The 26,745-nt window shown below is 40.2% G+C and overlaps 1 protein-coding gene and 1 long non-coding RNA gene across 4 annotated transcripts in view; one reads left to right on the top strand and one right to left on the bottom strand.

Moving 5' to 3' along the window:
* Positions 1 to 26,745, top strand: part of STARD13 (StAR related lipid transfer domain containing 13) — a 303,442-nt gene that overhangs the window by 116,510 nt on the left and 160,187 nt on the right. For all 3 annotated transcript variants that reach the window (XM_068181983.1, XM_068181984.1, XM_068181985.1), the window contains one exon: positions 14,701 to 14,734. In XM_068181983.1, coding sequence (XP_068038084.1) covers positions 14,701 to 14,734 — 34 coding nt within the window. The remainder of the gene's footprint in view (positions 1 to 14,700; positions 14,735 to 26,745) is intronic.
* LOC137469345 (uncharacterized) lies at positions 24,369 to 26,214 on the bottom strand. The gene is made up of 2 exons (XR_010996453.1): positions 25,595 to 26,214; positions 24,369 to 25,292 (listed from the first exon to the last, which is right to left on the bottom strand). It is a non-coding gene; the product is annotated as an uncharacterized lncRNA (long non-coding RNA).

The raw sequence follows: 26,745 nt of genomic DNA, 5'->3' as shown, positions 1-26,745 counted from the left end.
TTGGTCTTGAACACTTCAAGGAATGGGGTATCCACAACTTCTCTGGACAACCTGTGCCAGTGCCTCTCTACCCGCTGAGTAAAGAATTTCCTCCTAACACCTAATCTAAATTTTTTCTTCCTTAGTTTAAACCCACTTCCTGCTCCCATCAGTATGAAAAGTGGCTCTCCCTTTCTTTTTTATAGGCCACTTTAAGTTCTGCAAGGCTGCCATGAGGTCCTCCTGGAGCCTTCTCTTCTCCAGGCTGAACAACCCTAGCCCTATCAACCTGTGTTTATAGGAGAGGGGCCCCACCCCTCTGATCATCTTCACGGCCCTCCTATGGACTTGCTCTAACAGGTCCATCCATGTCTTTCCTGTGCTGCAGACCCCAGAGCAAGACACAGCACTCCAAGTGGGGTCTCATGAGGGCAGAGTAGAGGGGCAGAATCACCTCCCCCATCCTGCTGTCACACTGCTTTGGAAGAAGCCCAGGCTGTGGTTTGCCTTCTGTACTGTGAGCACACACTGCTGGCTCATGTCCAGCTTTTCATCCAAAAGAAACCCCAAGTCCTTCTCCACAGGGCTGCTCTCAATGAGTTCCTCTCCCAGTCTGAGCTCATGTCTGAGATGGCCCTGACAGGTACAGCCTTTTGCACCTGGACTTGTTGGACCTCATGAGGTTCTTGTGGGCCTACTTCTCAGGTTTGTCCAGGTCCCTCTGGATGGCATCCTGTCCTTCTGTTGTGTCAACTGCACTGCTCAGCTTTGTGTCATCTGAAAACTCACTGAGGGAGCACTCGATCCCACTGTCAATGTCAGTGATGAAGATATTGAAGAGCACAGGTCCCAAGACAGAGCCCTGAGAAACAGCACTTGTCAGTGGCCTCCACCTGGACATAGAGCCATTGACCACAATTCTCTGGCTGTGTCCATCCTGCCCATTCCTTATTGACCAAAGAGTCCACTCTTTAAATCCTCATCTCTCCAGAGATGAGGGTGTCATATGGGGCTGTGTTAAAGGCTATACAAATCTAGGCAGATGACATCTGTCAGTCTGCCCTTTTCAACAGTTGCAGTCACTCCATCATAGAAGATTGGTCAGACAGGATTTGCCCTTACGAAGCCATGCTGGCTGTCTTGGATCACCTCCTTGTCTTGCATGTGCCTTAACATTGTTCTCCTCGTCCTTCCCAAGTACAGAGGTGAGCCTCTCTAGTTTCATATGTCTTCCTTTCTTATCTTTTTTAAAAATAACAACTAATGGTTCTCTTTTTTCAGTGACCATGGACTCTGCCTGACTGGCATGCTTTTTCAAATTTGATGGAGAGTGGCTTGGCAACAACATCCGCCAGCTTCTTCAGAATCCTGGGATGCTTATCATCAAATCCCATGAGCTTTTGACTATTCAGCTTCATGAAGTGGTCCTCAACCTCCTTTATCTATTATAGTGGGAGAGACTTCACCCCCCCAGCTCCCACCTGGAGGTTCAGGGAATTGAGAGACATTCAGGGACTTGAGATCCTTGCAGTGGTGAAAACCACAGTTCTTGAGAGGCCTAAGTACAGCTGCAATCTTGGCATAGCAATCTACAGCTGGCTGAGCTCTGGGGGTTTCTGGGTTCCTTGTCCTCTCTGGAGCACAAGTGCCTGACTAGACCTTTTTCTTCTCCATCCTCTCAATATCCAAGATTGGATTGCACTTTTGAGAATAAGCACACAACTGAGCAATGAGTGTTCCCCTCGCAAAATGTCACATTTGGTGTAGCATCTAGAATGAAAGTCTAAGCTAGGCTGTGAGGTCTTCAATCCAAGGATGATCCTTTGATCCTATACATATGCAGGGGTTTGACCTAGTTTTTCATATATTGTGTGTTCCCATAAAAAAGTGGCCTTATTTCTGGTTGAATCCTGAATGTGAGGCACTTTGTAATGTAAGCAATAAAATAACATAACACTACATAAATGGTAAATTGCTGCATTCTCTGTGTTGCTATCTTGAATTTTTACTTTAATCTCATATGGATAAAGCTCTCAATATGTGCTCCAAAACACTGTGACTTGCAAAAAGCTGACAGTTAGTGTACTGAAAATTTACAACACAGGATAAAAAACTCTAAAACTTCTGGAGATAAGAGAGGTGGGTACATTCTGGTACCAAATGTGGAAAAGCCCTTGTGCAGAAGGTAGTTTGAGTGTCTCTTTCTTTCCTTCAGAACTCTTTAAAATAAAAGTCACCATAGAAATGTCATTGTCTGATTATTTACTAAAATAAAAAGGTTCATGCTGGAATGTATTTTAGTCAAGAGAGAGCTTAGTCTTGCCCAAGATTAGATATTATTATATTAGACTTGATATAGAATGAAGGTGAACATTGCAATACATCATGGAAAAAATGCAGCAAGAAATCAGACTTTTATCTATAAGGAGCCATAAGAATGTTTAGCATGAAAACTGGAGGAACTCCAGGTAGTGCATCATGGTGCTATATACACCCAGCATTTGCTGCCTGTTTGGGTTTGTATAGCTATGAGTTCAGACTAAAGGGGTACAAAGATTCTGAAATAGAAAGAAATTGAAATAATGATAGTTCCTTAATCTCACAGTCGATTAATATGTAAGGCTTCTTCTCCTTTCTTAAATCATCTGCCTAGAGTTACATATTCTCATTCTTTAATCATGTAGATGATAAGGAGGCTTGACACTGGCTGTTATATTTGGTGAGCTAAAATATGCTGTCATAAAGTATGTTGTTGAGTCTGTTTTGATACTGTCCTGTTTGGCGTGGTGTAAACATTAATGTTTCAATTGATTTTTTTCTTCTTTTCATCAGCTGTAAAATATTAGTAGGTATTTCTAGTGATAAATGGGTTTTAAAGACAGCCTAAGACACTGGAGGGCTCTGAATGTGAAGTGGCCATGAAGCCCCAGATATTGCTGCAAAGGATGAAACATTTGAAGTTACATAATAAGCAGATAGAAATTCCAGATATTCTATAATTAACTCTAGCAGCTCATTGCAAGGTTCTATGTATTTGATGGTCTCCTTCAAGCTCTCGTGAGTCTTGTAGGTCCTAGATTAAACCAGGACCTAGCCTCCAGTTCTGAGGTACAGCTAATCCTGGGAGAAAGCCCTTGAACTTTTTTCCATAAGATGTCAAGAGGTCAGCAAATTTTGGAAACTCATTTGCATTAATTTACATACATGAATTTACATGCTTATCTGGCTAAAGATCTACTTATAGTTATGTAAAAGTCCTGTCTTACTCCTAGTGCAGTAGGGACAAGTCCTCAGATACATGTCACTGAATTGTAGCACAGGCAGCAGAATGACTGTAATGTGGCATCTCTCCTTTGTTCTCATGTCATTACACCATGAAGTGCAAAATGATTGCTCCAGCTTCTGGAGAAAGGATTTGTGTAGGAAATCTGTCCCATAACAGAGCAAACTGAGTCTCTCAATAACTCAGAGCTATTGTTCCTTGTACAGACCACATGGAGGTCCCAAGGAATGGGGAACTGGCTCATCTTACAGCCATGAGACTTTGAGAGACCAGCCTTCACTTCCCTCAATAATTAATAAAACAATTACTAATCAAATGGGCATTTCCATGCTGAAACAGAATTCAAGCTGTAAAGCTAGAGAGACATCTCAGCATCCAGTTTTTCAGCAGCTGCTATCACCAAGGTTGTTGCAGATGTGCATTCTGACAATAGTCCAGAAGTCTAGCCAAAGAGCAAAGAGCTTCCTAGCTGAAAATCCTTTCTTGCCTTAATTAGTATGTTTTGCCCACTGAGAAGCCCTTTTCAAATGTTTCCATTCTATTTTTTTTTGCTTGGAACATTCGAATACATCAATTAGAAGGTAACTTTTTGAAACAGAGTAGCAATAACTGCTTTCTGATCTCAGATGTTGTGTCATGAGTTGGCATTATTTTTAGTTGCTGTGACTGAGTGAATAAAACTGGACAGAAAATATATGTGGATCACTAGATGCACCCTTTACTATGGAGTTTTTTCAAATTTCTCATTTGTTGACACAATAATTTTCACTTTAAAAGTTTATTTTTGTTGGACCTGACTTGTAGGTCTGATATAAATCAGACCTACTTTGATTTAAGATCAGCTGTAGCAGTGATGTTTTTTTGTAAAATCAGTGCTTTTTGAAAGACTAATAGTGCCTTAAATCTAACTGTAAAAAAAAAAAAAATTAGGTAGTGGCCATTAATTTGAATTACACAACAAAAAACAGAGAATGATGATATTTGTCTCACAGTGATTAAGGACAAAAAGGTAAAGGTATGTGATAGAAAAATCTCCATTAATTCCATCAGCCTTTAGTTGTAGTCCATGATGTGCACATGAGTGGTATAAAAATTGTTCAACAAACATGTCATAAATGTTAAGAAATGCTATGAAAATTTTCTTTTTATTTCAATTGTCTGAAACTTGCCTAATACCACATTTTATAATTCTATAATTTCAAGTTCAGTTTATTACATTTAAGAATCATTCTGAGCTATGGAGAACAGTAACACAGTGAAGAGATTATGGAGTTTTCCGTTAAAGGATCCTTGAATATTTCTAGGAAGGTCATGGTGCTTAGCTACAAAAAAAAAAAAAAGGAACAGAAATTATTGTTTGTCTGCATTGCAGAGAAGCATAAAAACAGTTCTTCCTATAGGAGTACAAGGTATGGAGATATTTCTGTGAATATATTTGTTTTGACTGTCCATGACAGCTGAGAAGTAATACATGCCAATTTTATAACCCCTCTGTGGTAGTGCAGTTATTTTACTCCTTTTCAAGAACTTAAGTGCTTTTTTTTGTTTTGTATTTTTGTTGTGTGTTTTTTTTTTTTATTTATTTGCTTTTAAATAGCTTTAGCCAGTACTTCATATATTGAAATGAGTTTGAATCTGCTTTAGGCTATGCAGGAATGGGGGGTGGGGAGGTGAGGAGGATAGGGCACAAGGAGGGGAAATTTGAGCTAGTCCCTAACAAATTTCTGCTGTCTCCTGTTGTCAGAGAAGGATGCATGCACATGACTAAGTACCTCATCATGACTTTTGCCAATGACTTTAAACATGATATGACAGAGAAAAGTCAAGGTCAATGCTTCTGTACAGACATTTTGTGATGTCTGTAAGACAGTAAATTATAAATTATAAAATATGGTTGTGGGTGTGGAAACTGTAACATCTCTGACTTGCAGTTAGACTTGTGTATTAGGGAGTGATATAGCTGCAGAAGTTAGAGACCAAGCTGCTTAAGGGTTTGCTCTGGCTAGCACTAATCCAAGGGTCACTGTAGCAGTGGAGATGTTCATGACTAGCTGAAGAACATTTGTTTCTTTGTTCAGTCAGTGCTGCACTGACTTGCTGGAGGTCACAGATTAAGGCAGCAGCCCCTTCAGTATGTGAGCACACAAATTTATGCTCTCTTACAACCTCGGCAATTTTTGCAGGGAAAAGATAGGAAAGGTGGGTGAATCAGAGGCACACACACACATATATATATATCTCTAAATTGTGTGTGTCTATATATGTGTGCATATGCTTACCTGGGGAGGGGAAGAGGGAGTGGTTAGGGTGCATGATGCGTATGTTGTAGAGAAGACTTCTAGATCCGTTTTCTGCAGAGTGTGTTGAGTCAAATGCAGCCCACCACCACTGTTAGTGTATTTTAAAAAATGGATTTAAGCATGGTATTAACATTGAGCATGCCATGTCTAAATAATTTCAAACCATACATATCTGTTTGTCTTTTGGTGCACTGCAGCCCTCTTGTTCTTAGTTCATATGTGCATAAAGAGTTCTCAACTCCTGATGCAGCATAATTTCACCCTACTTTTCTCACCATGTGCATAATCTTGGCAGATAAGGCAAAAAGTAAGGCAAACATCTGGGAACACAGGGCTTTGAAGTTGTTTAAGTGTTCACATGGCAGTTATCTGAATTGCACCTGGGCATTTGCTGGCAGTGAACCCCACTGTAGAGGGAAATGTATGCTTTTCTATGAAAATATTAACTTTTCAACTAAAACAAAAGTGCACTGTCCTTTATTTATATGGGTGGAAGTGTTCATTTTGAAAATAAACAACAGAAGTCAATGCACACCACAAGTGTTGGTTTTCCTATGGGCTCCACCGGAATTTGCAGTGGAGTTGTCATTTCTGACACATCTTGTGTGTGTTTGCTGTGAAGGTGGTGAGGTAGGTGACATCCTCTAACCTGGTGCTGGTACACTGGAAGGTATTCTGTTCTTTCTTAGAAAGGCAGAACTATGAAACCTCCCAAAGGGAAACTATGTCATTTGCATGGGAAAAGGTTTTTCTTTAAATCCGGCAAAACAGCTCTGATAAACAGAGACAAAACCACAGAGGCAAACAAAAAAAAAAATTATCACAGATTGAAAAGGATTTACAGCAGGTTTCCAGTACTAAAATGTTCTATAACGACTAAAATTTATAAATTACAAGATACAAAACAATCAGAATGTCTGTTTCTCCTAAGGGCATCAGCCCTTGCTGGGATGCCAGAACGGGCAGAGATGCTGCCTAACATTTTCCACAGGTGCTCTCACAAAGTTGGCCACAGCTTGTCTGCTGTGCACAGCTTCTGTATTTTCAGTAACTCTTTGGAATAAAACAATTCACTTCACTTATCCCTGCTTTACCTTTTACTGAAATATGACCACTACACAAACCTGTGTTGGTTTTCCTCAAGAGACCTAAAAAGTTGACCAAGATTTTAACTGATGGCTAATACATCAGTTTACTGGGAAAAGTGCATTTTTGTTTAAGACTAAATTACAATGATGAGTTTTATTGACTGTGAAGGAGAATACCTGATATCCACTTAGAGCCTAGCCATCATGAAACATTTCTGTGGACACTCAGTAGTGAAAACAAACAAGCTGCTGCTAATGGCAGTCTGAAGTTCATTCCCAGCTAAGTACCGCTCTGGGCCAAACTAAAATAACACCACAGCTGTAGCCAGAGCTCGTAGGGCTTGGTTTTCATGTTCTGCCATGGATTACTGCTAACTGCTGTTTGCTTTAGCAGTCACTCATTTCCCAGAGCAGGATAGCAGTCCCCAGCTTTCATGCCTCTCTTTGTTGTTATGTGACCTCTTGTACCTTTCCCACTTCATTCTATCTTTAAAATAGATACAACACTTCTTCCTACTCAAGAGGGTAAAAATGATAGCAATGTGTGACTCACTGTGTTGTTCCAGGATTGTAAAAAGCAGGGGCTTCTCTGGCCTCTCACTTTTGTTCATCTCCGTTTGGCAGTCATTGCTCTTCTTATTTGTCTTTCTTCCTCCCACCTCCACCCCATCACATTTCCACCTGATCCCCAAGCATATGTTGTGACACCTACATTATCTCCAGTTTTTATTCATGTTTTTGTTTATACAGAAGCATGGCTGGTTATCTTAGCAGAGGACTGAGCACTAATTGTTATTTGCACAGTTCTGAGCATGTTGATGTTAGTCCTGCTGCAGAGTTGAGAGTTCAGTGCTTCTGGGATGTGGTAGAGGTAAAAGCATAATGAAGAGGACATTGTTTGATTTTATCGGGATGAAATTTACTGAGATGTGGCAGAACTGTGTATCCTGTAAGGAAGTGATCCTTAAAGGATGGGTGTTGGGAATTGGGCACGATGAACTGAACATTTAGAACACCATGCAAACAAAAAGTGTATACATATTCCACAAGCTGTTTCCTTGGCTAAACTCTTGAGATTGCCTGTACCTGCTTTGCAAGAACATAATACCCAAGTGTCAGGTTAGATTTTAATTAGATTTTAACATATTGGCTATTATTAAAGCATATCTAAAAGCACAAAAGTGGGAAGTGCTATTGAGAGTTTGTGTAAGTGAAAGAGAATGGGGGTCAATCACCACTTTACACCAGGTGGAACCAGACCTGTTTGGCTGCCCTGGTCACCTTGAAGGGCTGAGGGACTCCTGTTTCTGCAGTAAAACATCTGTGGTCTGTCTCTCAGGTGTATCCAGCTGGCCACAAAGGGCAAAATAGTGACAACAGAGAAGCTGTTCTCACGGCTTGCTTTGGTTAGAACATGAACTTCCATGAGCACAGTATAGAATCCCTGAAAATTTAACAAAATTACCATGGATATATTACAGCAAAGTAACATTCTGGAGTTTTAAATATCTACATCTCCAAAATAATACTAAAAAAAATAATTTTACCTGTTCAGAGCTATTTTCTAAATTAATTCCAGTGACCTCTAAAATCACAGGTATAATAAAATCCTTGAAGGTGAAGAAGCTATCTGAACTTAAGATACCTTGGTGCCCTTTTTTCATGGTTTCAAATACAAATACTGGTAGAAACATACTTCTGTTCTGTGAAATGCTTTGCCAGTTTGTAAAATTTTCTTATATGATTCAAGACCAAGCTTTGCAAATTTCTTATGTAATGAAATACAATGAGTTAAATATTAAACACATTTTCAACACAAAAAGTATTTTTCCTTCAAAGCTATCAAAATGAAACCTTTTAACAATTTGCTTTTTTATTTGATAATTCAAATTCTCTGTTGAAAAGTTATGTCAATTTAATTTTTAAATGGAAAAAGAGGTGGAAAATGTCCTCAATAGTTGCAAGCTCCAAAATATCGTTTCTGCTGATTCCCATACTATTGTTCTTATCCTTCTGTGGGATTTGTGGATCAGTTGCAAACTACTGCACCATTTTACCATTTTTTTTACCCTAAAGTAAATGGTGGTATCTGACCATACCTGCATATGTGGTGCAGCATAGTCAGCAACAAAGAGGCTGTTGTCAACATTGTCAACGTGGAGGCTTTTTGCTAGCCATTAAATAATGGGAAATTTTTCATGTTCAGACTTCCACTAGTAGTACTGGGGCCAATTTTAGGAGATCAGGCAGTTCAGTCTTCAAGACCATAGAATAGCAAACACAGTCATTTTATTCCACAGGGAAAATCATAGGAAAAGCAAAGGTAATACAGAGTGAATGACAGCAAAAAACCCAAGAGATTACAGAGTATTAAACAAAGTGCTTGCATTAGAGCAACATGTGAGACAGAGGAAGTGGAGCTGTAATGGAGCTCTTGTGATGAAAGCAACAAATTAAACAGCAGAAACTGGTGATAAAATTAATGTTCTGCTGCTTTTGATTCTCATTTGTCAAGATGAGTGCTAGTGCTGGTGCAAGATAGGCATGGCCAGCTGAGTCACAGGGATGAATGGTATCATCCAATCTGATGGCAAAATGAGCAATTGAAACGGTTTAATATAGTAAAAAAATACCATGGAGGCACACCCTAGCCCTTACTACAAGTGGCTGCACCTCATGTGTTGGAACTGAATCTTCCTCAATAAAAAATTGGTTATAACCCCCTGGGCTGTAATTGCTTAACATTTGGAAATCATATTAGCATCTGCCAGAGGCGAAATCTCCCTGGTCTGTTGATATAATAAATTCTTTTAGATAAGTATGATAAATTATTACACTTACTGAAATGCATGTTGCTTTACTGTTAGTCTTGTAGCTCGTTTTCTTCTAATCTCACTTGGAACATTGTTGCAATGGCTTTAATTTTTGTATACTTTATTATTGCCCTGCTCCACATATTGTAAACCTTTTTTTTTATAATGCTGTTCAAAAACTTTACACTTTAAAATAGTTTCCAGGCAGTTTTCTATTTGATCAAAGCTTTCAAATCAGCAGCCATAAGTCACATTATTTTCTAAACGTCTATCAATAAGCAAAATAGATACATATTTGTAGCAAAGAGGAAAAAGCAATTTAATAACTCTTTCTTTCTATGACAGTTTTTTGAACCAGCACTGATCTTGGTGCAAAATATAATAAATATTTAGACTAAAGTGAAATGCATTTTAAAAGTTGTGAGTGAGGGTAATTTTGCCAACTAAAATACTAAAAGAGGGAAAATAATTTTCAAAATTTCATTGTATCTTTTAACAGCTGTGCACAATTATTAAATATGCTTTAATATCTCTAGGCAATATTTACAGTTTTAACTTTTTAGAATACAGCTCAGAATATTAAGTTGAGGGTTTTCTAAAGACATGTCTGTGTCCTCTGAATTATTACAGAAGCTTGAAACCCCCCTGTAGGTACTGAAAGGGCTCCATGACCTCAGGAAAATTAATCAGGGTTCCCACAAACTGGTGGCCCATGTGAAAGGCTGCAGTGAGGTCTCCCCAGACCCTACTCTTCTCCAACTCTCTCAGCCTGTCTTCATATGAGAATTGTTTCTGCCCTCTGATCATTTTGTGGCCCTCCTTTGGGTCCATTCCATGCTTTTTCTGTGCTGGAGCCCCCAGAGCTGGATGCAGCACGCCCAGTGGGGTCTCATGAAAGTGGAGTAGAGGGGCAGAATCACCTCCCTTGAGCTGCTGGTCACTCTTCTTGTGAACAAGCAAGAAGACTTGTTTGACTGCAGAATGGGGAACTGTTTAAACTTCTTTGACCCCACCATGAATAGTTTGCAGCACAGTAGCTCAGGTTCAATGGAAGAAATTGAGAATTTCACCTTCCCCCTGCTTTCTAACCTGATGAGGAGGCCAACATGTTGTGTTGCAACAGGTATGAGGCAGAATCACATCCAACCAAGATCTGTCTTCCATGCCACAAGGGGAAATTCTTTAATAGAACTCAGGTCGTATATCAAGTGTGGTCTCTAATAAACACCTCTGCAGTGGTTGTATTTGAAGGGAAAATTATGAGCTCTGTTGTCAGCCTTTGAAGATGCATCTTAAGCGTGAAAATCCAGCAGCCGTTTCAACGCAGTACCAAAGATGGGTGCCAAGTCTGAGAGAAATCAAATTTCTGACACAGCAATCTCAACAGTATTTTCTGTGGAACAGCTTCAGTATTACCATTATTCTCAGCTGACTAACATGCTCTAGGGAACTTGCAAGTGTCTTCCAGATTGAAGATCTCATTGCAGGGGCCAGGTAACTTCAAGTTAAGGGTAACATTGCTGAGTATCATATTACTTCCCTTTTTGGGCAGTAGAATTTTATTTTGAAGTAGTAACTAGGATTTTCTTTCCTCTGTAAACATCTTTCCAAAAGTAGCTAATAAACCCGCTACACAGATGATTGAGCTTTGCATGTGGATGGCTGTTTTCCTCCTTTAAAACTGCCTATATGTCACTCTAATTAAAACCTGGCAGGTCATTAAATTGCTAGAATGAAGAACCAGCATGATTTTCAGTCTTTATACTTTGCAGGACTTTTTTCAGTTTAGAGTGCTTTCCTTCAGTATCAGTGAACCAGTAGGAAGTCATACAGATTTATCCTTTTTCCTCTGCATGGAGTGTCATGTTTCAGAGTGCTGCTGCCAGTTGCTCACTGCAGAACATAAGCTTACAGAATTCAAAGCCATTTTTATTAACAGCAGATGTAAAGTAGCCCTGTCCAAATGCCAGGGTTTATTTGATAGCAAGGATATTTCTGATACCATATCTATGTTGAATAAATTCTCTGGCTTTTTTATTAAATGTCTAGAAGAGATATTTGCATGCTGAACAGATATGCTAATCGCTAATTACCTTTTTTTTTTTTTTTGGAGGGTGTGATTTCCTGAGAGTGAATGATGACAGTTTGACAGGTATTCAGAAATATTAGTGGAAGATAAGGGCATATTTGAAATGGGAGCATAAAGGAGCTAACAACTAATAGAGGTTGATGGGGAAGAGGGAAGCAAAAGATGTGGATGCAAAATGGTCTTTTTTTTCTTTGAAATGGTGTATGATATTACAGGATTGGCTGGCATTACAGAATCCCTGTGCTGATGCAAATTAAAATGGTTTTGAAGTTGTTCAAGTCAACCATTTCAAAATCTGTGTCAGAAAAAAAAAAGCTTTTATGTGACAATAATGTTTCTGGGATGTTATTAAGTAATTGAATCCAGTTTGATGAGTTCCATGCCCTGATCACTTATAGACATGAAAGATTATGGATACCTCAGAGGAACAGTTTTCTGATGTGTATGTTTATTTTCCTTGTTGACTTTATAATGCTGGTGTTTTGCTTCTACCTTCACTTCCACTTCATCTGAGGAGTTCATTTGAGTAATTTGTTTCCACACAGAATGCCTTTCAAGAGAATCACAGAATCATTGAATCATTTAGGTTGTATAAGACCTCAAAAATCACCAAGTCCAGCCACTAACGTAACACTGTCAAGTCCACCATTTAACCATGTCCCTCAGTGCCACATCTGCATCTACACATCTTCTAAATACCTCCAGGGATGGTGACTCCACCCTTCCCTGAACAAACAGCCTGTCTCAATGTTTGGCAGTGATTTCTGTGAAGAAGTTTTTCTTAAAATACAATCAAAACTTCCCCTGGTGAAACTTGAGGCCATGTCAGGTTCTTTATAAATGCAACATGTCCTTTTTTCTCCCACCAACAGACCTACAGCCTTTCTTAAGGTGCCTGCACTGACACTAAGAGTACAGTTGCCTCATTTATGTCACAGGCACATCCTGCTCTGATCATGGAGCACAGGGTGACACTGTCCAGGCAAGCTTTTGGAGACCTTTGCTCACAGAGGTGAACGTGGGATGGCCCTGTTGACACACGGGACTGCTGAGGGGGAGGAATGGACCCAGCATTTAAACGTTTCTAGTTTCTGTGGACTGGTTTACATGCTTCAGCAAATAAAACATGGCTATATCAGCAGAGTTTATCTTTGGCTTCTGTTTGACACTTCCACTTGCAAAATTGTTACAGCTGGAGTTGTACGCAAATGATTTCTGTATTATTCATAGCAGCAGGTGCTGCAGCAGTCTTTTGGCTAGAGTTGTATTCTCTTGGTCTATGGTTTCTATATATTTGATTAGCTGGTGCCATGCTGTTCAGACGGGTTGCTAGTCCTCCAATAAATGGATTTTGTTACACAATCAGTTATACAGTGCATTATAATTTCCATAAATCACTTTTAGTTGGCAGCTTTCTTTTGCCTCTTGAGATTGTTCCAGCAATAATTTGCATCCTTTTTTGTATGGCATCCTAAAAAGATCTTGGAAGTTAACATAGCCTGAGTGTGTTTTTAATAGCTGGTGTCCTGGCAGCACTAGAACACACAAACCAGTTATCCATGAAGGACTGACATATTTATTTTCGATTCATGTATCATTTATGAATTCTTTAAGAAGTGCTTATCCAAAGATTCAGTATAGCAATTTAGGTATCAACCAGGCTTATGCCAGAGTTGTGATTCTAAAAATCAGGTGCCTGTCCCCAGGCGGGGTGATAAACAACACTGCAGCTCACTGAAGACTGAGAGACAATATGATATGCCTCATTCCGAAAGGCATCCCAAAAACCTGGCACACTCATGTGGGACCTGCCTGTCCCTTGCCAATTGACACAGCCCATGCCTGAATTTCCTACTTCTCTGTGGAAATGAGATGCTTGGCCACTAATGAAACCTGATTTGGACTCAGCCACTCATTATCTTCCCATCAGAAGTGACCACTCCACTTAATCCCTGCTGGCTAAAGATAGGTCAGCTTCAGCTGCTGCTCAGGCAGACCTTGCAATGGAGCAAGAGGCTCTTTTAGAATGAAATTGCCTTGCAGAAGGCAAAAAACTGTAGCCTAGCTGTGCTTTCCCTATTATTAAGAGCGATGCCTAATCAATTTGGTTCCATGCTCAGAGGAGGAATTTTTCAATATCTCAGTAAAATTCTTCATTAAATAAAAGGTAAATAAAAAGCATGTTTTTATAGACAGATTCCTATCAAGGCTGCAGAAGCAATATTGACTGAAGAGATAAAGGCGCACTTGGTGCATCTAATGGAAAGGTGCAGATGGTTGCCCATGTGGGGACAAACAGATAACAGGAACAGGGTGTATCACTGCAAGGCACAGGAGTGTCTGTCTTTTCAGCTGTCTGCATATTGGGCTTTTCACATTGGTACCTGGAGGAATCAGTTCACCCTTCTGTTTAATTTAAAAAAAAAAATTAGGTGCAGTTTCACCTATTATGCTAGTTTCATTTACAGCCTGCATTGCTGAGACAATGGATGGATCTATGAAAGGAAATGCATTTAATCACTGTCAACAACCTCCTCATTTGGGCACTGAAAGCTATTAAAGAGAAAAGTAATGGACCAAGAGGTGCATCCAAGTGTGGTGTTAATGGCACCCCTTTCATTTACAGTGGCAAACCCAAAGCAGCAAGGTGAAAAATATGAAGAAAACAACGTGGCAGATCAGTTTGCCCACGACCTCAGGCAGAGCAACCCTCTCTTGGTCACAGGTGAACAGGAACCAGGCATCTACCTTTCCAAGTCACAGTATCCTGTTTCTTGCCCATCAGTAGGGCTGCCTACACAACCTTTTAGCAGCCTGTCTGCTCCCTGAGCCCCACCAGCATTGAAAGACCCTTTCAGGCATGTTCCAGTGTGTTGTACCTTATGTATCCTTGTAGCACATACTCTGCTTGTAGAGTATGCTCCTAGACTCACTCACTGTGAGACAGGTGAACCTGATTTGAGAATGGGTACCAGGTTGTCATTAGCAAGCAAAACTAGCTATTCTGCATGATTTTTATTGATCTATGGATTTTATGCTTTGTGTAAGGTAGTGACAATTAATAATTACATCGACTGTCATCTTGAAACGTGCAATTTATTTGAAGGAAAAAATGTACCATTATTAAAGAAAAATCACTTTCTTACAGATGCTGTTTCAGAAGCTGTGCAAGGAAAAAGCAGGTAAGGCTGCATTACTTCTTGAAATTTTCTTGGTGGCTTGTGTAACCATGTGTGCATTGATGGAGGACCTGGGGAGTCTCTGCTATGAAATGAGTGTTCAGTGCATTTGTGATAATCGCTGCCATGCTGCTGTTTATGACCTATTGGTGTAGGATTAAGGTGGTTCTTAAAGCTGATAATTCATCACCTTTTCTCTTACACCTTGCAAGGTAAGTTCTGAAATGGGGGATAAACCCAAGCATTTGTTACTAGTGTCAGAGTGCAACTGAAGGTCTTGCCATGGCACTGGTGTGTGTATGCATGAGAGAGATGAGTATAGATGAGGAACACCTCGGAGCTTTTTTTTTCTCAGTGGTCACTCAGCAGCTGAATCTGATGAAGAGGCTTGTTACAGAGGCATATTTTCTAAAAAATCTAACAGCCCCTTGGGACCCATATGTCCCAAGTGGCAGAGTCACTATGCCTGATTTCTCCCTTAGCAGGAGCCCACTATCTGGTTGAATAATTTTTCATTATTAACAGCATTAGTGAGTTTCATCACTATGGAGGAATTGTTTAGGGCCAGTGAGGCACCAAGACCAGAGCAGTGAGCAGAGCTAAAGACTCATACCCTGAACTGCACATACATTATCATGCCAGGAGCTAAGGAAAGGTTTGGATAGACAGATATGTACACACACATACAGATCCTGGTTCAGCAAGATACTTAACACACAATTAAACCCACATTTGACAAAACCAATTAATTGCAACAGGCATAAGAAACTGCTTGGATGATTTGCTTAATTGAGAGTAAATGTCCTTATTAAATTGTAATGAAGCACAATTAAGAAATACAGAGAAAAGGAACTGCTTCCCAGAATGTGGGTTACTGGGGTTTAATAACAGCCTCACAGTTTTGCAAAAAGAAATGTTCCCAAAGTCTTGATGAATCCACCTTCCCACAAAAGTCTTTACCAGCTAGAAATATTTCAGTCATAAACCAACTGACCTCTGGAGTCACCCATTTCTGACTGCGTTTTCTGTTTTGTTAGTCAGGATGTATGCAAAGTGTGCCAATTAAAAGGAAAGCAATTGGACATCACTGCTGTAATTACCTCTCTGTCCCTAGATGACTTAGCATCTTTTTTTTTGGCCTGAAGGACTAGTTTAAGCCAGTTTGCTCACTGAGTGATTTCTTCTTGCATCTGTCTCTGATCTAAACTGCATCCACAGTTCCTTCCAGGGGCCAACCTTAACTCAGTTAAAATCAGAACACAGCTTTCTGGAGTCAATTTCACTGGTTCAGTGGCTCTGCTGGCAAATGTAGTGGCTTAGCAAAATGACAGAAATTCTGGGCCAGAAAACTCAGGTCTCCATAGGCAATTTCACCCTCATGTACTTTAATTCAGGTCAACAAAACATGAAGGCTGCTGATCAAAGTGTAAATGTACGTATTTTCATTCAAGCTCTATACACATTAACTTTTCCTGCCTTACGATTTGGATGTGGATTCATTCCATGATGGTATTTGCCAAGGAAACACATGCCCGGGCTTTTCCAAAGCTAAACAAATTTCAGAAGTTCTGAGATTGTTTGAGCAATTGTTTTAATTGTATTCATTGTTGGATCAAAACCTCTCTGTGCCACTGAAGGCTCACTAGATAAAGAAAAGGAAAACCTGTCAATGGCACATGTGTTTTAAACAAAGCATTATTTTGGCAGTGTTTCTATTTTATAGTATGATTGATTTTTAGTTATTTTACTTTTATGATAATATTAATTTTGTCAGAGAGATAAAGTTTTAGTGCCCATCCTAATGGGAGAACTGTAGGATGATGGTTGAAAATCTGATGACTGCAGGCATGAAAGAAGAATGACAGGTCATTTCCTGACACAGTTTGGTTATGGAGGTGAAACTTTAGTCATAGAAATCTAGTATATGGTAAAGCTGGTAATAAATTTATCATTAAAATGCTTCTGGCAGAAAATGTCCATTTCTTCAAATAGAACATTTTACAGGAAAAGGTTAGCATCCATTAATCCATTTCAAATTGTTTCTGTAAAATAGGCACACACTTTTCAACATGCAACGATTAACCAGTCTTCAAAGTGAGAAGTGTATAGTTTTATTAAACTTTGAAACTTTTGGCTTTGAAATTTGTTACATTGAAGTATTAAAAAAGAGAGATAAAAAGAGAAAACCTGATTTAAATTACAAAAAAGGGAAAATCTTTGTCTTGAACTAAGGGACAAGAGTTTCTTCCAGATTTGCAGTTACTTAAATATTTTGGATATTTTCTGTGCTTTCTGGATAATAAATTTTCTCTTTTGAAATTTCTTGCATGAGAAGAAAACCTATCCTGCCCATTCAGGCACACACAGAACACAGCACTCAATATTTTTCTCAAGTTTGTTTTCTGCATCACTCTCCCCTTACATCCTTACTTCTTATTCTTTCGCATTTTCTTTTGCCATTTATTGTTGTGACCCCTTTCTTGGTAAGAGCTCTAGAGATCTCAGAGGCCAGGAGAGTCTTTTGCCAGAGTGCCAGTGGGGCACCTTGCCCTCTCCACCAAAGAGCACCTATAACCCCATGCTGTCAGGAGCTGGGGGTGCACAGGGCAGCTCAGAGCTGCTGCAGCTGGGGTGGGAACTTCTGCAGCCCTTTCCCCAAGGCTGGGCTGTCCTCAGCTTCCAGTCATTCTCCATGTAAACCATTTTGCATGTGAGAGGGAAAAAACCTGCCCTTTGGAATGCTGTTCTTGTTGAATTTTATGTTTCTTTTTCTTTCCCCCAAATTAATGCAATATTTTGTGGCTTCCATTACCTGGATTTGTAGTGGGTGCCTCGCAATATGTTAAGCAGGATACCCAAAACGTGTCTAAGAAAAGCTACAGCTGCACAGACCATCCAGCCACACCAGAGAACCTCATCTGATGTACCAGCATTGCTGGCAGTGTCACTGCATGTTTACCAGCCTTGTGTCATCACTTCCAGATGTAGTAACATTGGTACTTAGTACATGCACTGGAATTAATGATGATCTAACCATTCAAAAAAAATTAAATAATGGTTAGATGTGATTCTTGAGGCACGAATTTATTCTGCTTTCTGTTTTCTTTAATCATGACAAGATGCAGCATGAGCTGGTGGCTCCCTGGGGAATGGGGCAGACACAGGAACAGAGGTCAGACAGCTCCAGGATGAGCCCTGGGGACAAGGATGTCAGTCTGCAAGTTGGGTCACATGGCTGGGCAGGGCTGTGGCAGAGAACAGCCCTGCCACAGCATCATGGGGCTGGGATGGACAGCTCTGAGTTGGCTGAAATGGAGTTCCACAAAGACTCAGAAATTTATATATTTATATAATTTCACGCTATTAAATAAATACAATGTTATTTGGACTTAGATCTAGGCTGCAAATGTGGTGTTGCCCACACCCTTTAAGATGTAGTTAGCAAAGTGCAAGGGACAGGTGCAAGAGAGGACGAGCAGTTTGGAGTAGAAAAGTTGGTTTCACACAGACAGGCTCACCCTTGGCCTGAGGTGAGCAAGTTGCCTGTTGGCTTTCTGTTCAAGTGGTAGACAGGAAGGTGATTCACACTTGTACGGCTTGTATGTGATGGCATTAATAAGCAAGTGCTACAAATATGTGAAAAATACCATATTCTGTGAGTTTACCAAGACCTGTGAAAACACCAGATTTATCCACTGAACTATGCTTTCTTTGGGAATGAATGTGGCTGTCCTGCTGGTACCTGAGGTTTCAGCCATTAAACTACATTCCTGCTGTCATTAATAGATGATGCCATTAATAGGACTGCCCTGGTCCTATCTCTGTGCAACAGACCACCCTGTTCAAGTCATCATCACCAATGCTTTTCTTCTCATATTGCCAGGCACATAACACCAAACCTAGTCTGCACTACCTATCTCTTCTGCCCTTGCAATGTAGGAGGTCCTAATTGTCTGCTGTGGTACCCTAGAGAGCACCATGCTTAGCTGCTCCTCTTGCCATCAGATTGCTGCTGGGTTTGTAGGTAGCCTGTGGCAGTCACTACTAAAACCTGGCTGCCTGATGCGGTGTGTCCTTACTATCCCCCAGTATATGCCTTAGTAAAAAACATTCCACTCAGATTGAGCATTCTAGCTGCCTAATGTATTTTAAAGTTATCACCACATAGCTCAAGATGACTAACACAGAGCACACTTCATCACTGCTAGGGAAAACGAGCCCTCACTTTGCTGACAAAAATTTGAAGTCGGATTAAAAGCTGACACATCCTCTATTTTAGTGGTATGTATGAAACACTAAATATAGCAGCATGCTCATGTATTTGCTGATGCATGGTAATGTAGTCTGTAGCAGAACAGCAATGGGCTGGCAAGGAAGATGGTGCACTGCAGTAATACGATAAAATCCTCATGTGACCTTGGCCATTTCAGAAGTACTCCACGGATAATTGTGTATCCTTGACTGATATAATGCAAAATTCAAACAGGGGCAGTAGTGGTCCCAGGGCTTTAATGAGCAGCCTGATACTGCAATATTTTCCCAGGCACAATGCAAATTGACTTCAAGGAGAGGTCTCCATAGTGTAAGAAACAGAACTGTGCTATATAGCAGCTGTATATGTGCAACTGCCAACAACGGGCCTGATTCTGGGAAATGGGAGGGAGCTGTAACTCCACCTGGCTCTTGTTAAAAACTAAAGGTGCTTGATTCATCACAAAATCAAACCTGAGTAAAGTACTTTCAACTGATTACATATTTTTATATTTCCTTAGTCATAAAAGGTTTTATGCTCCTGGTTTTATTTTACCTTTGCTGCAGTCCCTGGGCAGGAATTATGGGCTAATCACACTCTGAACAGGGAAATTGATGTGGCTCACAGAGCCATATCCTATTCTGGGATTTTCCTCTTGCTCGTAGCGGGGTGGAGGGGATCTCTTTCAGCCTTTCACTTGCCATGGATGTCTGGCAAGTGTGCTGGTGGTGGAGCTGTGACTATGAAACCCCTCTTCTCATCCTCTTCAGGAGGGAGCAGCACTGGATTAGACATTCAGCAGTGCCTTACAAGACCTAGGCAGTACTTGTGTCTCATGCTGTCATTACTGCAGCTATAAAAGTTTACCCAAGATGAAAACCTGACCTTAAATAACTGGAGAAAATAAAAAATTCTCATCCAATGATCCTGTGCACTTACTAGAAAGTGGAGCAGGGTCACTTTGACATGTTTCCAGCACAAAGTGGAGGTGCTTTCTTTGGACTGAAAAATGTACAGGCTGTTTTCCTAAGGAGTGGAAGTAAACTACTGAATAAACCCAGCTGTTTGGTGGCCTTGGCCTCTTAACTAGTTATGCTCTGTGTTGCTCAGATTAGAAGTAGGTAGAGTTGGTGCTTGTCCTGCAGTCAGTACATCAGAGGGTCATTTCATTTGGCTCCAGTTCTAACTTTTCTGCAGTGCCAGTTTGGCTTCCAAAATTAGGCAGTGAGATTGCCTCTTCTTTTCATAATCAGAAATGATAGAACAAAGCCCTTCTTTGTGCTTCTAAAAAGGCAAATCTTTGCTAGTCAGCTCTTACTGATGTATTGGAGTAGTTGAGGTCACTGGGATCTTCTGCTCTCAAAAGCAAGAGGAAAATGAGATATTGCTGTTTCTCAAAAAAAAAAAAAACCCAAAACAGCCAAGTATAGATTAGAAATTTATATTTTTACTGTTTTAGTATATGAATTATAGACGAAAGCTTGATCCATTAAGAAGTACTCTGAATTTTATATGACATTTCTAAAACAATAAAGCACCAATGTATAAAAACACTTTATACACATGCAACTACTCAAAGTAATTCTAAATATATTTTTCTATTTTTCTGCTCTGTGGTTCTTTCTGTGACTTTGATTTTTAGTCAATATTTTAAATAAGAAAGAAAAATACTGAAAATAGCGATGATAAATATTAAAAATAATATCTAGTTCATAATTGTACAAAATATAGGTAATTTCAGAATGAAGATATTATAAATACTTTTCCTAATTCAGTTTTGTTACAGCTTGGACTTCTAAGGAGAGCTGAACACTAAGCAGCTGGTAGATGAGCTTGGGTTTGTAACAGCTCTTGAGATGTGACAGGAACCTTGCTGTAAAAGGTGATCTAATTCAGACTGATAATTGCTATAAAGTTCTGCCTCTGTTGGAATTTGGTGGTGTTGGTTTCCAGTAACTAAGTTCATGGAGACACAGGATTCTCGAGTAATTATTTCTGTGACTGAGCAATTGCCTGACAGAGTTTGCAGACAGAAAACTATATTCAGCTCCCTTGCTCCTAAGCAACCAACTTGTTTTAAACTGGGGCTTCCAAGAGTCATGGCAGAGAGCAAATTTTGCCATTTAACATTTATTCCAAAAGCAACAAATGCCTGGAAAATTTTCACTGAATAATAATAATTTAAAAGTATATTTGTTTTCTGTTTCAATTAGGCCTTTCCCTCAGACCTCTCTGATAGCCACAATGCAAGCCATGTCCTTGTGTATTATTTCTTGTGCAAGACATAACTGCAAAAGTTTGAAGGTTAGACAACCTTTAACCAATGTTAAAGTATACAAGAAGCAAAATAAACCTTTAGCTTTTTATTATGCTAACTAAGCATTAAAGCTCTGAGGCACACACAAACAAAGAATAATCTATATGGTAGGAACCTTTTGTTTTCACATAAAGCATTTCTAATGGGTATCAGTTCCAACAATTTTCGTGTTTCCCATTAGAAAACATTTCCATTACAAACATTCATTACGTTCAGCTTCTGTTATTTAACTCTATAGTATCAGTTCCTAAGGATTAAGGTTTAAGGTTTTATGCTGCATCAGAGTGACGTGCATCATCTCTCTGAACATCTCAGCACATAAGATGGATTTTGCGCTGTTTCTTTGTTTGCAAGTCAGGCAGGACAACAGAGAAAAGCTTCTGGCTGGAACATACTGCAGAGCATTTGGGACAATAAAGCAATCAAACAAAGCAGTCAGCTTCTGGCTTTTGCAACATAGGACCTTTTGTGGGGCTGCAGTCAGACCATGCCACTGATTTCTGCTATTGAACAACCTGCCGTGGTGCAGCCTCTGCTCAGAGGAGATGGCCATGGCTCAAGGACACACAGCATCTGTGTAGCTGTGACTGGCTATGAGCAGAGGCGCCTCTTTCCACTTCCCTGAGCACCATGGAACTGTGGCTCATGCCAGAACCGAGCACAGGACCTCTAGGCATGAGCCTCAACAGCTTGCAGCGGGGTAATGACTGCCTTAATTGGAAGGAAGTTATCACTGCATAACCCTCTCCCTAAATATAATGGGACCACTAGAGGAGGACAAAGAGCTATGTAGAGTTGATGTCAACCACTAAGAAACAGGAGCCTTTTTAGAAGGCTTTTCAGCTGAAAACCATTCAGTCTCTGCCCTTCCTGTTCTCTGTATTAGATTCCACCCAGGCCAGCAAGTTGCTATTTCAGAAATGCACATATAGATGCTGGTATTAATTGAGTGCTCAGCACAAGGCATAAACAAATTAGTAAATTCCACCATGCTGTCAAGCCACCACTGAAATGCAGCCAGAGGAGGAGACTGGGGCTGCATATGAATGCAAAAGACATACCAAAGCCATCCCATATATCATTCCATTGCATACAATGGCATCTGACAGTTGTGATCTTGGCTCTGTGTCTTTATGAAGGCAGAGCAATTTCACGAAAGGCAAGTTCAAGAAAACAGATGACCAAGAGGTTGCTTTACAAGTTGGTATTATTAAGTGAATCTGAATCTGCTATTCCAGTCTTCATAAAGTGTAGGTTTTTGACATAGAGTTTGGGAAGGTAATGGCTGTAGGTTTTTATTTGATATTTATATTGGATATATACCTACACTGGAGTCTTTCTTGGTTCCCAAAGACACTGTTATATAAGGTTTCTATGATTTAACTCTGAGAAGTAAACTGATTCTAGCATAGAATCTTGCAGGTATATCCTGTAGAAATTAGGGATTTTTTCTTTGTAGAGTGAAACTCTCTGCCAGTTGCAGTCACCAGCAACTTTTTGGGATTATACTTAGTCTCTTAATGATGCATTCTTAGCTGTAAAATTATTTGTATCTATAAAAAAAAAAAATAGCCTCTACTTTTCACAGATTTCCGAATCAAGCAACACCTCTAAGTAGCTGAGGAAAAGGGAGACATATATATCTACATAATGGGAAATATTATATTTCATAAGATGTATGTAGTTCTTTCAGGGAACTCTTAAAAACACTGCTTATTTGGATTGCTAATAAGGTTGTTTGTTTATTATTTTTAAATTTTTTGAACTGAGGTAGTGACAACTGGCCTCAGGCCCAGAATAGTGTCCTTGTGAGCACTGTACAGGCAGAACAAAGTCCTTCCCTCACAAACCTTATAGCCTTACATTATCATTGATTGTTTTCATACAAAAAGATGACTTAAAACATTTACATTTGTTTCTAATTCAGCATTCAAATAATTTCTCAGGAGCTTATTTTCATGCATGTTGGTCCATGAATTGATTGGTGTTCAGGTTACAGTCCCCATCCTGCCAGGTGCTCTTTACTGTGTCATTTATTCATGCTAAGCTTGGCTCCAGGAAGGGCTTACAGTAGCACTGTGGCTGTATGGAGAGCCTTTGTACCTGCTCGTGCATGCCCAAAACCACCTGAGTGGTAAGCATTGGCTCAGCCAGCTGCAGCTCACGGCTTCTTAGTACAGAAAAATCAGAGAAGGAGTGTCTATGGGATGTTGGTGATTCATTTCTGTCAAAGAAAGACAGAAGGGTCTGGGGTACAAAATAGGAGGGAGAGATTCAAAAATTGTTTCTTCTCTGCCTGCTTCCCAAAGCAGTGAAGAAGGAATATGGAAAGAAATAATTATAACATCCCCCAACCAACTGGTCTTCTTTTGAGCCTTCCCCAGAATTAGCTGCCTTATTATCCATGCCATCCATCAAGAGAAGCCACAAATTTTGATTTCCAGGCTCTTTGAATAGGCAAAGCGGATATAAGGCCATAGGTTCTTTGGCATCACTAGCAGACTACTGATATTGAGATCTGTTTGTTTGATAAACATATAGCACATAAAGTTAGCCCTTACTTTCACACACTTTTCTTGTCTGCTGACCAACACATGGTCACAAACTTCAATTTACAGCTCTCTGGACTCTCATGTGGTAAGAAAAAGGTAAGATGAGTATCCAAAGTTAAAATAAACTTGTGTTTTATATTTCTACCTATTTATAAGACAGACATAATGGATGCAGTACACTTTATGGCTGGATGATGTATTGGAGAGCTCAATATATTCAGTAGCATAGTTTAAAGTGCACCTTTTCATTTGTTGCTTTTGTTGCTGTGATCCTCTTCTATGACCCCAAATTTCTGGATTTTTTAAAGGATAACAACAATCTTATAGGGATGATATCCAGAGTATTAAGCTACACCTAGGTAAGTGAGTGTATCCAGAAATATGTGAGATTGTCTCTAATTTGCTGTGATGTATATATGATACATTGATGTAAGCATAGTATACTGTGCTGCCTTAGGTCTTGATAAACCCTGTGTCTTGTGAGGCTCAGAAGTAAATAAATTTATTCTGCAAGTGTTCATTTGAAACAGCTACACTTTATTCTTAAACAACACAATTCGGATAGGAAGAGAGAAATTCTTTCCAGTGGTTTTGTTCCCTTGGGTTTGATCCTTCTTTTAGCAGAGTCTGGCACACTGTCCTTGGCGATGTCAATGGAGGCCAAGTGGAGCGATGGAGTACTGGAGTTCTGGGCTGCAGGGCTGTCAGGCAAGAATTGCTGCCCTATGGAAATGGCAGAGCCACATCCATTTACAGCACTAGGCTTATGTCATCAGTATTCTTTTAGATGTCACAGAGAAGCTGCTCCTGGGTTTTGGCAGGAAGCACTCCCCCACACCCACTTCAGACTCTTTCCTTCTCTTTGCCGCCTCTCCTGTGAGCAAAAACTCTGTCAAGAAAGCACCTTTATTTGAGCCAGGAACAGAGGCAGCTGATACTCAGCTAGTTATTTTGATTGCCTGGCTGGTAGGGGTTGGGGGAACAGATAATGTCAAGATTTCCTCTGCATTCCAGATCTGTTTTCCTCCTACAGTTAGCAGGCGGCGAGTGTGACTTTTCCCACTCAGCTTTTCCCACAGTCAGTAAGACTTATCTGACAACGGAGTTAGTGTCAACTGTCCAAAACTAACTAGGAGATATCTTCCTTTCACCACTCCTCTGCTGTTATTGCTTATCAATGTCACTCTCCAGCTTAAATGACTGGTTAATTTACAGGCATACTGAGACAAATTCACTTCTGTTGCAGCTTCAGTTAGCTCAGTGGAGTTACACTGAGTTTGGCCGTAGGTGTCTGAAAAGCACAAGTGGTAGGAACGTGATACTAACAGAAACAAGAACATTGCAACAGTCAAAACAAAAAGGAAGCCCGGAGCTTTGGCAGGATGCCCATTTCAGATTTCGAGTGTGATCCAACAAGGTGTTCATGTTTTACAGCTGGTGCTGCAAGAGAAAAGTTGTTATTCAACAGCAAAACAATTCCTACATCTCCACATCAAAACACAGACCATGATAAAAAGCAACAAAGGAAGAAACAAGTTATAGGCTTTCAGAACACAAATTCTATTGAGAGTCATGACAAATCTGTTTTTAGATCTATTAGAGATTTTGAAAGGACTAGAGTGAAACTGAAGCACACTCAACCTGAGATTTTCAAATGAGTCTAAAAGGGTTGAATATGGAAATACTACTAGAATTCCACCAAAACAGGAAATGTGAGATGGAATTGATACCTCCAGGTTTACCTCCAGTCCAAGATGGCTTTCTAAGAACCTCTTCTGTAACTGGGGGTAGAGAGGCATTTTCAAATTATAACATCTTTTTCAGCTAGATTAAATCCTACTCCATAGGCCTACTGTAGCACCTCTTCTAGGCAGCTTGTTTAGGATGGAATGAGATATCCTCTCAAGGACATGTGTTTCCAACCCATCTTTCAACCTCCCTCTATTCTTTTTTAACAATGGGTGTCCAAATTTCAAGGAAGGGAAATCTGTTGCTTTTGAAATTTTATTAACATTTCTGTTTCACAGATGAAGTTAAAATGAATGAAGTGCAAAACCAAGCATTCTAAAGTTAACGCAGTTAATTCTGTTAACCTGGACTAGCAGTGCAAACAAAGATCATTGCATCTAGAGCACTTTGTTCATTGCTCAGCTCACTTCTCTGCACCATGCACAAATCCCACCTACTGGTTTTGTCTGTTATCGTCTCCTGGACTCCCCTGTATCTGTTCCCTTTCTCTGCATTTCCTTCTTTGCAAAATCCAGTTTTAGTTTTCCTTCTTACCACCATTTATTTTCCTCTTACAGTCACAGCCATTTTAGAGTCTGATTATTCTCCTGCTCATGATCCCTTAAAGTGTCCTTCCTTCCTTCCTCCCTCCCTCCCTCCCCCCTTCCCTTCCCTTCCCTTCCCTTCCCTTCCCTTCCCTTCCCTTCCCTTCCCTTCCCTTCCCTTCCCTTCCCTTCCCTTCCCTTCCCTTCCCTTCCCTTCCCTTCCCTTCCCTTCCCTTCCCTTCCCTTCCCTTCCCTTCCCTTCCCTTCCCTTCCCTTCCCTTCCCTTCCCTTCCCTTCCCTTCCCTTCCCTTCCCTTCCCTTCTCCCTTCCCTTCTCCCTTAGCTTCTCCCTTCCCTTCTCCCTTCCTTCTCACTTCCTTCTACCTTTCCTGTTGCCTCTACTCCATACCCCTGTGTCCAGAATATCTTACTGCTCTCTGGTTCTCAGTGAAATGGGCAAATCACTCTGCAAGACCTCTAAACCCATGCATAATACTTCTTCTCCACCCTTGCAATCAAAACAAATTCTTGCATTTCTTTCTGCTGGTTAATGGACATGTCATGGTCAATCATTGCATCACACGTGGGTTATGTCTTCTTGACTGGCTGGGGATTAGCCAC

This window comes from Anomalospiza imberbis, chromosome 2 (genome assembly GCF_031753505.1).
Source record: "Anomalospiza imberbis isolate Cuckoo-Finch-1a 21T00152 chromosome 2, ASM3175350v1, whole genome shotgun sequence".
NCBI classification, from domain to species: domain Eukaryota; kingdom Metazoa; phylum Chordata; class Aves; order Passeriformes; family Viduidae; genus Anomalospiza; species Anomalospiza imberbis.
This window is presented reverse-complemented; position numbering and strand designations above follow the sequence as displayed.